This window comes from Gymnoscopelus braueri (genome assembly GCF_963280865.1).
Source record: "Gymnoscopelus braueri genome assembly, chromosome: 17".
Taxonomy (NCBI): Eukaryota; Metazoa; Chordata; class Actinopteri; order Myctophiformes; family Myctophidae; genus Gymnoscopelus; species Gymnoscopelus braueri.
Window position 1 is genome coordinate 45,291,975 of NC_137617.1, and position 13,922 is coordinate 45,305,896.

General features: G+C 40.8%; 1 protein-coding gene across 1 annotated transcript in view; it reads right to left on the minus strand.

Moving 5' to 3' along the window:
- Window positions 1-13,922, minus strand: part of kif19 (kinesin family member 19) — a 100,387-nt gene that overhangs the window by 85,894 nt on the left and 571 nt on the right. The window contains exon 2 of the mRNA XM_080455302.1: window positions 9,165-9,245. Within this exon, the coding sequence (XP_080311428.1) occupies window positions 9,165-9,245 (81 nt within the window). The remainder of the gene's footprint in view (window positions 1-9,164; window positions 9,246-13,922) is intronic.

A 13,922-nucleotide genomic window follows, 5' to 3' on the forward strand; every position in this document is an offset into this window, starting at 1 on the left:
AGAGAGATCAGAAGGATCCTATCAGGTGAACACACACTCTCCTTGTTGAGCCACCATCTTTATCCAGACGGTGGCTAAACATAGCAGCCTAACCGTCGGCCCTCTTTAGGAGGGAGCGATAAAGCATCACCTGCTCCGTTTACATGGGGATGGGATCTGCAAGGCAGTGGTGGAAAGTAATTAAGTATGTTTACTCAAGTACTGTACTTATGTACAATACTCGAGTATGCCCAGTAGTATTCCCAACAGACCCTTACGGTTCCATTTGGTTCCATGTTTGTACACAAATGAACCCTGCAGATGTTACTGTAGCAAGTCTCCCTGGGTGTTGTTCTGACCCTCGGTTAAGGTGTGTGGTACAATGTGCTCCATGGTAGGTCTGTTAATTACCCACCATTATTAGCCTGGTTCCAGACCATAGACCCCGCCCACTCTCTGAGTGGACTGCCTCTTGGCCTGGTGTTGGTAAATGTGAACCTAGGATTTATTCGGTACAAAATGTATCGTCCAATGAGAGTCGGAGGTGGGGGTGGGGATCCCTTAGGAGTGGTTTAGGGCAATTCTAATCCCCTCCCCCTTGTAATCGACTACACTGGAGCCAATATCGGACTGAAGCTCCACACAGCTTCAGTCTGATAATCAGGCTACACCATTATACCACCTGGACAGCAAACGTATATTATACACACACGCACACTCACTTTCTCTGTGTTCTTTTTCTTTTCTACTCTAAACGCTTAAATCTATCTAATCTACGTGTATCTATCTATCTATATCTATCTACATAAACATCTATACCTTCAGACATGACTTGCGTAATATGTTGTTGCTCAACTCACTACATCTCTGACCCCCTGCCCTGCCAGCTGGCCCCTGAAGAAGAACACACAACTGAGGGTATAATAACACCACATGATAGAGAGCCACAGCCTGTAGCCATGGGGCTAATGATCCACGAGAGAGAGAGAGCGACAGGGATAGAGAGAGAGAGAGAGAGAGAGCCTGTAGCCATGGGGCTAATGGGAAGAGAAAGAGGGATATATAGAGAAAGAAAGAGAGAGACAGAGATATATAGAGAAAGACAGAGAGAGACAGAGACAGGTCAGGTGCTAACAGGCTTAACCTCGGCTAATGCTCCCTCTAGTGAGATCATCTCCTTTAGGCTTAGCGGGCCAATGAGTCGTCTGCTATCTGACAGGAGACAGGAGACAGGAGACAGCCACCCTGCTAGACAGCCAGTCAGCCATCCAGTCATCCACCCATCATCCATCCGTCCATCCAGTCAGCCAGCCATCCATCCAGTGTTGATTTTGACGGCACATTTTGATTTAGTTTTGGTCATAATCTTTGGAATAAAATGTCATATCATATAAGATTTATTTCAGTCAACTAAATGTGCAGTTGATTTTGTCGTCGTAATGGTAGACTCTAATGGCAGATTTTACACTTGGTTGCATGCTGAGAATAGCAGATCTACAAGCTCACAGCACGTCGCTAGTAGATCTGCTATTTTCAGAACGCAACACCCGAGCGCAACCAAATATAAAATGACTTTCTTCGTTCAGTTCTACTGGATCTCTTCTCCACTAGTTCCCTCCCAAACATTTTAGTCTAGGTTTTTATTTGTTGACAAAATTGTCAGTATATCTAGTCGTAGTTTTAGTCGTCACAGCTTAGTTTTCATTTCGCTTTCGACAGTGAAAAAAGGTCGTCGACGGACATTTTTCGTCATAGTTTTAGTCGACGAAATCAACACTGCATATTGCCATCCAGCCAATCTGTCCAAGCCTCATCTACAGTCTTGTCCGCCATATGGTGACTGCTTGCCTGCCTGTTGCACAAACAAATGTGTGTGTGCGCAAGGGATTAAGTGCGCAAGGGATTAAGTGTGTGTGTGTGTGTGTGTGTGTGTGTGTGTGTGTGTGTGTGTGTGTGTGTGTGTGTGTGTGTGTGTGTGTGTGTGTGTGTGTGTGTGTGTGTGTGTGTGTGTGTGTGTGTGTGTCTGATATAGGCTACATTTCCTGGGAAAAGGTTTGGACACAGCAGGTCTACTTGGAGACAAGAATGGCATCCCCAAGCGGAGATTATTCATACGGCTATAGGGTTAGGCACGTATCTTTTAAAGGGATATTTCACTTTAAAAAAAAATCTGGGTCATTTAATCGTCTACTCAGGCTTTTGTGAACACCCCAGACAGTTTTAAAGTTGCTTGATTCAGTATTTAGATATTTGATATTTATTTTTATCAGACACACCCCCTTCCTATAGAAACACATTGTAACATCAAACTTTTTTCATTTATTTAAAAAATATATATTTGGAAATATTTTGGTACAGTAAAAATAATTTATAAAAAAAATGAAAAAAGTAATCGAAAAAACACGGGCCCCTCATATATTATGAGGGCGGTATGGGTCACCAGAACCAAGAACGTGTGTTCTTGATGAATCTATCATGGTTAAAATGGAGTTTGAAGTTACAATGGGTTTGTATAGGAAGGGGGCGTGTCTGATAAAATGATATCAAATATCTAAATACTGAATCGAGCAACTTAAAAACTGTCTTGGGTGTTCACAAAAGCCTGAGTAGACGATAAAATGAATGTGATATGCAATGTCCCCAAATGTGTGTATGCGTGCACTAGGGATGCCACCGATTATTCGATTTTTCGAATATTCGTTACAGTCTCCATAATCGAATATGATTTTTAAAAATCGATTTTAATTATATATTTTTTTTTATTTTTTTTTTATTTTTATTTTTTTATTTATTTTTTAAAAGTTTTTTATGCCTTAGTTTCAATCAAAATATATGCTAATACTAATAATAGTAATATTATAGTCTTAATAATTGTAAATGGCCACAGTTTGTATACTGTAAAGTGGAGGAAGCCAGCTGCGCTGTCTGTGCAGACTCAGAGTGCTGCTGCAGCCACACACTCAGGGCCGGATTGGCCGTCGGAAGGACCGGGACTATTCCCGGTGGCCTGCATCCTAAAAAAAAAAAAAAAAAAAAAATTTTTTTTTTTTTTTTTTTTTTTAGTCATTGGGGGGGGGGGGTTCCGGTGCTGTCGAATAATCGAATAATATTCGCCAGGGCTGTCGAATATTCGAATTGGCTCAAGGTCAGATTGTGGCATCCCTAGCGTGCACTATAATCTCATGATGGTGAATGTTGTGGGCTATATATATATATATATATATCCCTCTCTCTATATCCTCTCCATTCATGCCAGACAAGTACAGATAAGCCCGTCACAATGCAGAGAGTACACAGCACAACACACACGTAAGCCCATCACGGCACACACACACAATACATAATCTCCCAGTCACAATACGGAGTGTCTCTTGTAATTGCGATGAACCTTTGGCTGTAAACATGAGACAGACACGGCCTGACCATAAGCGGTCAGGGTCACTATTAGAGCCTGATGAGCGATATATCGGTTTGGCCGATATAACAGTCATTATTTGACTTTTTTGATGGCATCCATAATAGGCAATTATGTGTTGATTATTAACAACTTGCCCTATTTTGGGAAAGTTTAATTGTGTTCCAAAATAGCAGAGCTACAAGCTCACAACGTGCCGCATGCAATGTGCCGCATTGTGGGCTTGTAGACCTGCTATTTTTGAATAGGGCTTAAGTGATTAAATAGAATAAAGTTCAGTTTGTGTGTGTGTATCTTCATGTATGTGTGTATATTTACTTCAGTAGGCCATAGCCACTATGCACACACATTGCAAAACACAATGCAATTAGAGGATTTGATCTCGGCTCTTTCTGGCGTCACAGTGAAGTGTCCATCATGCACTAGACAGTGAACTAACTGCTCCAGACGAGTGAGTTGCCTTGCATGACTGTCTCCCCTGTCGGTGTGTGAATGTGTGAATGTGAGCTCTCTGTGTGGTTGGGACTGGGAGACTAAAAGCGTTATATAAAAATGCAGTCCATTACCATTCTGTTCTGTTTAATGCACTTAATGGATATTGCTCCGGTTCATTGGGGGTAAGTGGCTCTGTATTTAGTGTCAGCTAAACCCCTGGAAATGCTGAACATCTTAGTATGTTTTTGTTTCCAATTAGGTCAGAGGGTCGGAGTTTCCCTTTCACACATGTACCAGGAACAAGAGAATGTCCGGACCATAATTATCAATATGCCATTCAAACAATGAATGTCCATGAATCCACTCCATTCTGACCGGCTATATGAAATGTGCTATGCAAATAAAAGCTTGCCTGTATACAATTCGCTAGAAGTTCAAATGAACATTATAGCCTAACTTCAATAGAAAAACAACAACAAAGAAAACACAGGTAGTCCGGGCTGAGACAAACATAGCAATGCTTCCTTAGGCTGGCAGTGGTAATGCAGCATAGCTACCAGTGCCTGGCAGGTGCACCCACTCAACTCCCCCCAGGGGGTCCCCACTCCCCCCAGGGGGTCCCAGACCCATCCTAATGAGGTCATTGCACATGTGTGAACGCTGCTTCTTGAGACCGTGTTTAACCCATTAAGACCTGAAGCCGATTCTACATGTCTCCTAAATCTCAACAGTATTCTGAAAATCGTATGTTTCTATATCAGTGGTGCTCAATCTTTTTCATGTCAAGCACCCCCAAAATGATATGTATTTGGCCGCGGACCCCCATCAAAATATTTTGTTCCAGGGACCCCCCCAGAAGCAAAGATTTGAGTTACAAATGTTCACTTTAAAAATATATATATTCAAAGATTTGCACACATTTTTCACGATTTTTCAAAAATAGCAGATCTACAAGCTCGTAGCGCGGCACGAGCTTGCCGCGCTATGAGCTTGTATATCTGCTATTTTTGAATAGCCAAAGTGTAAAATAATGATGTTTAGCTCAAATCTAAAAATGACACAGATCCAGGTGTTAATGGGTTAATTGAAATTCCTCTGAGAAGACAGACAGACAGACAGACAGACAGACAGTAAGTCCAGTTATAGTACATTCATCATGTAGATAATTAACTGAACGTTTATTTGTGGTATTATTTTCACACGCAGTTGTGTTTTTGTTATGCATTGTTTTTGTCCTGAGCACACACACCGAGATAAATTGCATACTGTACAATGTTTCCTTGAAATGCTAATACATGTCTAAATATTGAATTTGGGACCGGGAAAGCATAGACTGTGTCATTTTAATAGATTTCTTTGGCTATTCAAAAATAGCAGATCTACGAGCTCACAGCGCGGCACTCATGAGCTTGTATATCTGCTATTTTTTGAATAGCCAAATAAATCTTAAAACGACACCGATGCGTTCCCGGTCTTAACTGGTGTAAAGGAGTGGGTGGAAATGATTGTTTGTGCAAAGCTCCCAAGTCATCAGCGTAGAGAGAGAAGGAACAAGGTTAAACAATGCAGATAACAAGAAGGTCCTCTCTGAAACAAACTGCTGCACTTCACTGCCTGCAGTCAAAATGTAACGCCACATCTGTGGAAACCTTTCCATTAGCATCACAGTGTGCCTCAGAGCCGTCTGCAATGACTCATCTTTTTACCAATGATGAAGTGAACAAAACATATTCCGCCAAGTAGAGAGCCGCTCTCAATTTCTTCTTTAAGCGTCGAACTGCCGTTATCTTATTCCCTATACCACGTTACTGGTGTGCGATGAGGATATAGAAAGTCGGCCCCCAAATGATTGGCAAAACACTGTGATTTTAATAATATAAATAATACTAAATGTCATGGTATTTTATCTTTAAAAAATATTTTTTTCATTGTGATACCGATGAATAGGAACTTAAAGGAGTAGTTCACCCAAAAAACGACTTATTTTCTATCAATTACACACCGCATGAACCCCATGAATGACCATTCAAATTATTGGTTTAGGAATGTGACAAAAACAAAAACAAATCTCCTTGAATTCGAGGCTTCACGGGGTGTGTAATTAATTGATAGAAAATAAGTCATTTGTTTGGGTGAACTACTCCTTTAAACTATACTACGATTCCATTGATCCAAGCCAGAACACCATCGATCGATGTTGACCATTGCTCTGAAAACACACGCGGCCCAGCCAACTGACCACTGGATCCACTGTGAACACACTTTCGAGAATTTCATCTCGGGCCCTAATCCAGACAATGTTGGGAAACTAAACGTCTTTCTGTAATCTTCAGTTCCTGGTATATAGGTATACCGCGTGGAGGAGAGAAAAGTCGATTTACAGTAAGGCACGCTGAAGCTTTGTCGTGGCTAATTTAAAAAAAAAGTGTCTCTCCGCCACCCCCCCCACCCCCCCCCCCTCTCCCTCGCTCTACGCCCACTTAATGCCCTCAATCTGCTTACAGCGGGTAGGAGTATACAACCTCAGCAAAGCTGCCAGACACAATCCTCATCACCGCTCACACTGTGTTCATCATCATCATCATCATCATCATCATCTCACACACACACATTGGGTGCTGTTGCTAAGTGGGCTCCTGGGTAGGCGGTATAGGCACCTTATCGGCCGCACCCAGCTTCTAATTGGCTTCCTGTAAATGTGGCCCTCAGGGACCTCGTGCTGCGCCTGACTGTCTGATGCCAGATCTTTGGATCTGATGCGAGAGCGAGAGTCCTATAGACCACACAGATTACCCATGTTTTGACAGATTTTAACCCATTAAGACCTGGAACGCATCTGTGTCGCATCTTTTTTGATTTGAGCTAAAAGGCATTATTTTACACTTTGGCTATTCAAAAATAGCAGATCTACAAGCTCATAGCGCGGCACCGAGTGCCGCGCTACGAGCTTGTAGATCTGCTATTTTAGAGAAATCTTAAAAAATTGTGCAAATCTTTTTTTTTTTTTTTTTTTCAAGCAAACATTTGTAACGCAAATCCTTGCTTCTGGGGGAACAATACATTTTGAGATGGGGGTCCGCGGCCAAATACATATACATTTTGAGCGTCCTTGACATGAAAAAGTTTGAGAACCACAACAAGTTTTTTTTCCAAAAAACTTGTTGACATTTTGTAGAATCGGCCTCAGGTCTTAATGGGTTAAAAAGTGCAAAATCTTGGCCCGGGCCGCAGCGTGGCGGTCCAGGCACCCTAAGGCTGCAATGCCAGCCTGACAGCAATCCCGACGACCTTTGCTGCGTGTCACCCCCCCCATCTCTCTCCTCCCATTTCCTGTCACCCTACTGTAATCTATCAATGAAGGAAAAAAGTTTTTTTTTTTTAAATAGGGGAAAAAATAAAATCTTGAAGTGTAAGAAAATGCTCTCAATGCGCATTGAGAGCTTGTATATCGGCTATTTTCAACATGCTGGCTTCTATTGAATCCTAATGACTGAAATCAGAACTTTAATCCATCTCTTATCCAGTAGCGCTTGTCAACAAACAGCAGGGTAAATACTAAATAGTCGCGTAAAATAAATAGAGTGCAAAGAAAAACTATGTAGTGCTTCAAAGTAACTAGGATACCAGGTAAACATGAGCTGAGCGTAGACGCCGATTGGCTCTTTGGTGCCTTGCATGGTTTCCTCCGTCGTCGGTGTGTGTTAAAGGAGAATTTTGGACTAAAGTTTTATTACCTTTTCTATGATGTTCTATCACATTTTTTTTTTGGTGAGATCTGATGTTCATAGTGACAGAACACTATGCAAAAAAAAAAAAAAAAAAAACCTAAGTCTTTTTTGGACAGAGTTCTGTCACTATGAACGTCAGATCTCTCACAAAAAAAAGAAAAGAAAAAGCTATTAAAATATGTGATCTAACCTAAGGCCTATCCGCGCACATTTTAAGCTGTAGCGGACCAGGGGTGGAGTTATGAAATCTTTCTACTGTACCATTCATCCTAAGATATCATAACATCATAGAAAAGGTAATAAAACTTTAGTCCAAAATTCTCCTTTAACTAATGTGTGCGTGGAAATGGGTAAATGTAATAATGCACCATTTGGTAAATAGTTTCTTATGCAGCCATTCACTATACATCATATTGTCTCTGTCGGGTGGAAACCTCATATGTCCAAAACTGTTACTTTTCAGGATTCAAATACACAAGCTCAAAACACACAATTTTGCTCAATTCCAGCTTGAGCTCAAAACTCGCTTTGCGCCGCGTTTCGTTACAGATCTGCTACTTTTGATGCTTTCGAGTGACGCTGTAGTATGACCGAGTAGGGCGTTAATTGGAACATGGAGATAATAGGTTTCTGCGCGACAGCGACAACATGAAAGCTTTCAGCGGGGTTTCTCCGGCATGGAGCAACTAACATCATCATTATCAGGAAAAGGTCAGAGTCTACGAGCTGCCAAATCGCGACTCACCCGGACGGTGTTTGCGCGTTGAACTGAAACGGAAAAAGGTTTGACCGATTCATCAAACGGTCAGCGAGTGCGTCATGTTTGTCACCTGAGTGGTGACACTGCTTTTTAAAAAAGGCCAACCGCTGGCTGTGACCCGAGGCCACTGTGTGGATGTATTACACATGCAGACACTCTGTCACACACATGACAGCACAGCGGAAACCGCACTAGATCGCATGCACAGCACGCACGCACGCACGCACACACACAATGACCCAGTAAACATGCGTGTGTGTGTGTGTGTGTGTTGCATTCACACTTAACCCATTAATACCTGGAACGCATCTGTGTCACTTTAGATGTCTTTGGCTATTCAAAAATAGCAGATATACAAGCTCATAGCGCGGCACCGAGTGCCGCGCTATGAACTTGTAGATCTGCTATTTTTGAAAAATCGTGAAAAAATAATTAATTTTTTTTTTCTTCCAAAAACTGTTAGGATTTAGATTTTTTTTTAAAGAATCGCCTCAGGTCTTAAAGGGTTAAGTAAACAGGATGCTAGTACTGACCACACAAACACAAACACGCACACCCATCAATCAATCACAAAGCCATCCATCAATCAATCAATCACTTGCTTGCGCGTGTGTATCCAGACAGACTGTAGCACAGACACCGTCACGCGCAAGGCTGTCACTTGAAAAAATAACAGATCGTACACGCTACAGCCAATGTGTCGCATTGCGACGCGTCGCTGGCGTTGTAGATCTGTTCTTTTTTCGGGCAGGCAACACCATAGAGCAGTGAGTGGTTCTCAAAAGGCTCTTTTTTCCCAGTATCTAAATGAGGCTGTATCTAACAGAGGATGGTCTCCATAGTATACCTGCTGGTCCACTCTGTGAGCCACGACGGTGGCGGCCTCCTCCTGCTCCGCATCGCTGATGGGTCGGATCCTCAAGGCCACCTGGGAGAGAAGACACAGAGAGCAGGTCACTTCACTGGACACTTCAATCAATTCAACACGCCATGGATTAAAGCAACATAAAATCTCACGACTGAAAATGTCATAATGTGCGATTTGTGAAACAGTGTGAAAGGATTCCCCCCCCCCCCAAACACACACTAGCGCCGATTCCTAAACAATTAACACTCTCACCGCCAGGCCCGTAGCCTACGGGCCGATAAATCCAACCGTATAGCGCCGATCCCGTAGCCTACGGGCTGTGGTGCTTTTTCCTTTTTTTCGAAAAACTTTTCTAGTACGGCACATTTCATTGTAACACCACCGGAAACGGAATTATTCAGGATCACGTTTTGCCGATCCCGTAGGCCTCCATTCTAAAGCGCACACTGAAACGCCATTTTCTTCTATTGTAGTTTTTCTCCTCGCTGATCACTGTTTAACATAAACCGTTCTAACTACAACATGGCGGCTCCGTTTGACACGTGGTTTTCACTGGTACACGCAGGGAGATCTCGCGATGTTTACAAACAGTGCACAGCTCAATCCTAAGGATTTTAACGAGGTCTATGGCGACGTGAAAAAAACAAAAAACAACAATAAAACGTTGGCACTGGTGAGTACATTATGAGATTAACCTCTGGCGTTCAATGTGTTAACACAATATGTAAAATTAGGACGCTTTAGTAATATTGTTCCTGCTGTTCCACATACTGCCAACCATGTGAAGAAATCAGGGATTGAGGCTTTAACCTTTGCTTTTATATGAAATATCAAGAGACGACTAACACAATGGAAGACGCTTCTGGACATATTGCTAGTTTGAGAAGTGTAATCTTAAAATAACCGAAAATAGCATTTCTACAAGCTCTCAATGCGTCGAGAGCTTGTAGATCGGCTAATTTTGCTGCGCGACTGAGAACTTTAATCCATGAACACCACAGTAGTAAAGTTCTCATTCTATTGCTCTGTCACCAAGATGTGGGATGCCCTGACACTATTCATTAACTCGTTTAGACCAGGGGGAAAGCATCTGTGTCATTTTTAGATTTCTTTGGCTATTCAAAAAATAGCAGATATACAAGCTCATAGCTACGAGCTTGTAGATCTGCTATTTTTTTGAAGGATCGTGGACAATTTGGTGGTATTATTTACTCAGCATCTTAAACAAAATCTTGATGATCATTGACTGGAACATTAGGAGTGAAAATGAGTTACAGATTGCATTTTTTACACTCCAACACCCATACAGCGTCTGTAAAATAGAACAAAACAGATGCAACGTCTTGTGAAGAGTTGTTAGAGGGTGATCTTCACAAGAAAAGGGGGAAAAACATCCATAATCGAAACGAAAATGAGTCCAAACAAGGCACTCTTCATGAAGCTAAAAAAAAAAGGTTAATACCAGGCTAGGTCATAATAGAACAGTTAGAAAATGCCACCATGTGGCCTTCATCCGGGCAAACATGAACCCTCTGACATTTAGCAGAATCCCCTCACGTATTATTATCTTCCTTGAAAACATTCGTGTGGAGATTCAATTGTGCCCTGATGGGAAGGAAATGGCATATACTGACAATGACAGCATGAGCAGGGAGGGACATGATATTTAGGCCTAATAATTAACAACCATAAGCCTGATTTATATCTAGTTGCGTAACACTTTCGTGCACTGAAAAATGCCATATCTCGTGAGCTTGTAGATCTGCTATTTTTGGTGTGCAACACTAGCACACAACCAGTTGAACCAAATATTTAAATCAAGCATTTAGAAAATGGATAGAATATTCAGGGTGCTGTTTACTATCTTGTTTATATCAATAAAAGTGAGTGAGTGAGTGAGTGAGTGAGTGAGTGAGTGAGTGAGTGAGTGAGTGAGTGAGTGAGTGAGTGAGTGAGTGAGCTGAGTGAGTGAGTGAGTGAGTGAGTCACCAGCGTATCACAAGAAATGCCCCCGACCAACTTGAAACTCGTTGTGTGTATCGCAGAGGACCCAAGTGTGATAAATATTTATTATAAATCTGCAAATCCCCATATACTGTATGGTGTACACACTGATGTCATCAGTGTGACGTCATATACCACTGATGTCATAGACTCCGCCTTGACTCCATATTTGGGCATGCCTCACACACAAGGAACTCATAAAAGGGACACAAACAGACAGACGGGTACAACATGTACGTCTGACGACAGGTAAAACGGATGGGGCTTAAACGGGTGGGGCATGCATTACCAACTTGCATCGTAGACCTGTTGCCCGGTCGAGTGATTATAAATATATCTGCCGTTCCAGATGAGCAGCAGGGGCTTGAACCGGGAACGCATCTGCGTCATTCTAAGATTTCTTTGGCTATTCAAAAATAGCAGATATACAAGCTCATGAGGTTGTAGATCTGCTAAAAAAAAAAAAGAAACGTGAAAAAGTGTGCAAATCTTTGAATATATATATATTTTTTCAAGCGAACATCTTTAACTAAAATCTTTGCTTCGAGGGGAGGGGGGGGTGGGGGTCCCTGGAACAAAATATTTTCAGATGGGGGTCCGGGGGGTCCAAATACATATCATTTTGGGGGTCCTTGACATGGAAAAAATGTAGCACCACTGATACTATAGCAACCTAAGTTTTTTCAAAAAAACTGTTAGGATTTAGAAGACATTTGTAGAATCCCCCAGAGGCAAAGATTTGAGTTAAAAATGCTCGCTTAATAAAAAATACATCTTCTAAGATTTGCTCACATTTTCACGATTTTTCAAAAAAACTTTGCAGATCTACAAGCTCATAGCGCGCCACTCGGTGCCACGCTATGAGCTTGTAGATCCGCAATTTTTGAATAGGCAAAGAAAAGCGTTGTTAAACAGGGGCCTATTAATCAGTCAGCACCTTTATAGTGTGTCATGTACTGGACAACAAGAGGGCAGGGAACTTTGAATTATTCAGATTATGGGCCACAGGATGTGTACAGTATAGCATGGCTCCTGGGGCAGTGGTGTAAAGTAACTAAGTATATTTACTCAAGTACTGTACTTAAGTACAATTTTGAGGTACTTTTACTTTACTGGAGTATTTTCAATTGTCTATACTTTTACTTCTACTGCACTACATCTCAGAGGCAATTTTTTTTTACTTTTACTCCACTACAATTATTTGAAAACTTTAGTTACTAGTTACTTTTCAGATATAAATTATGATATAATGAAACATACATTAACCACTTTAGCCCTATTTTATACCTAGGCTATTTGAAAATAGCCGATCTACAAGTGAGCTTGTAGATCTGCTTTTCAAATGCTTTTTAAATATTTAGTACTTTTACTTTTAGTACTTTAAGTACATTTTGATGCCAATACTTTTGTACTTTTACTCAAGTAAATTTAGAATTTTGGACTTTTACTTGTAACAGAGTATTTTTTATATTGCAGTATTCGTACTTTTACTTAAGTAAAGAATTTAAGTACTTTTTCCACCACTGCAAACTATATAGTTGTTGTCAGGCAGAAACCTCTCGTCTCCATATTCTGACTTTTTGTGTTTTTTTTTGTAAATTAACGCCCCTCCCCTTGATCATACTACGGCGTCACACGAAAGCATCAAAAGTAGCAGATCTACAAGCGTGAAATGCGGCGCAAAGTGACGCGTTTTGATCTTGTAGATCTGCTAACTTTTGCTATTTGTTTATTTTTTAAATCCTGAAAAGTAACTGTTTTGTTTCCACCCGACCGAGACGTTATGCCTACTATAGGTTTCTTTGGGGGGTTAAAACAAAAAAATATGTTCAAAAGTTAAAGCTCTATATATTCTAATAGTAATCATTGCTATGAAGTCTTTGTTCAGTAACAGGGCTCTCTCTCCCTCATCTCTCCAGCTCTTTAGTAAACAGAAACATGTTCAGGTCTGGGCCACCAAATTTCATCCGATCAAGAAAGAGAACCAATTTATCAACTTCAATTTTATATTGTACCCAATTCAAAATGTTGTCTGCTCATTTTTGTTTTTTTTGTTCATCGCTTCCAATTGCACTTGTTTATCCTCTCTCTCCTGATTGGATTGAATGTATTTGGTGTTCTGTTTACTAAAGAGCTGGAGAGTCAAGAAGACCCCTGTTGTTGAACAAACACTATAGCAACGACCACTATCAGAAGCTTAAAAACACTTATTTTCAAACAAAAACAACCTGATATCTTAAGCAATAAACACCACTCAAAAAGGTATAGAAATAGAATCCAAAACAAATAAGGTCAATAATTCATTATTTATTGAAATGGTACACAGTAAAATCCTCAGTGTTAATGTGTCCATTAACTCAGAGAGTGTAGCCTATAGCGTAGGCTACAAATAGAACCAAATGGACCTTTGGGGCCACTCCATTTGATTCCATGGTGTACCCTCCCAGAGTTACATTAACAGTGTCAATCTATATAATGGGCACCATTTTATTTGTATGTTTATTGATTTTCTATTTGTTTTATATTATATCTATTATTATTATTATTATTTATTTTATAAAAAATGGGGGGGGGCAAATTCATGTATTTCTACAATTGCAACAACTTGCTACAAAGCCTGCCCCAGTCTTTATGGGCAGAAAGAAGTTGAAGGGTAAATTTAGGGTCTGATAATGATGATACCATGCCTGTTCAAATCTGTATACTTTACATTATTTATGACCATTCCACAGC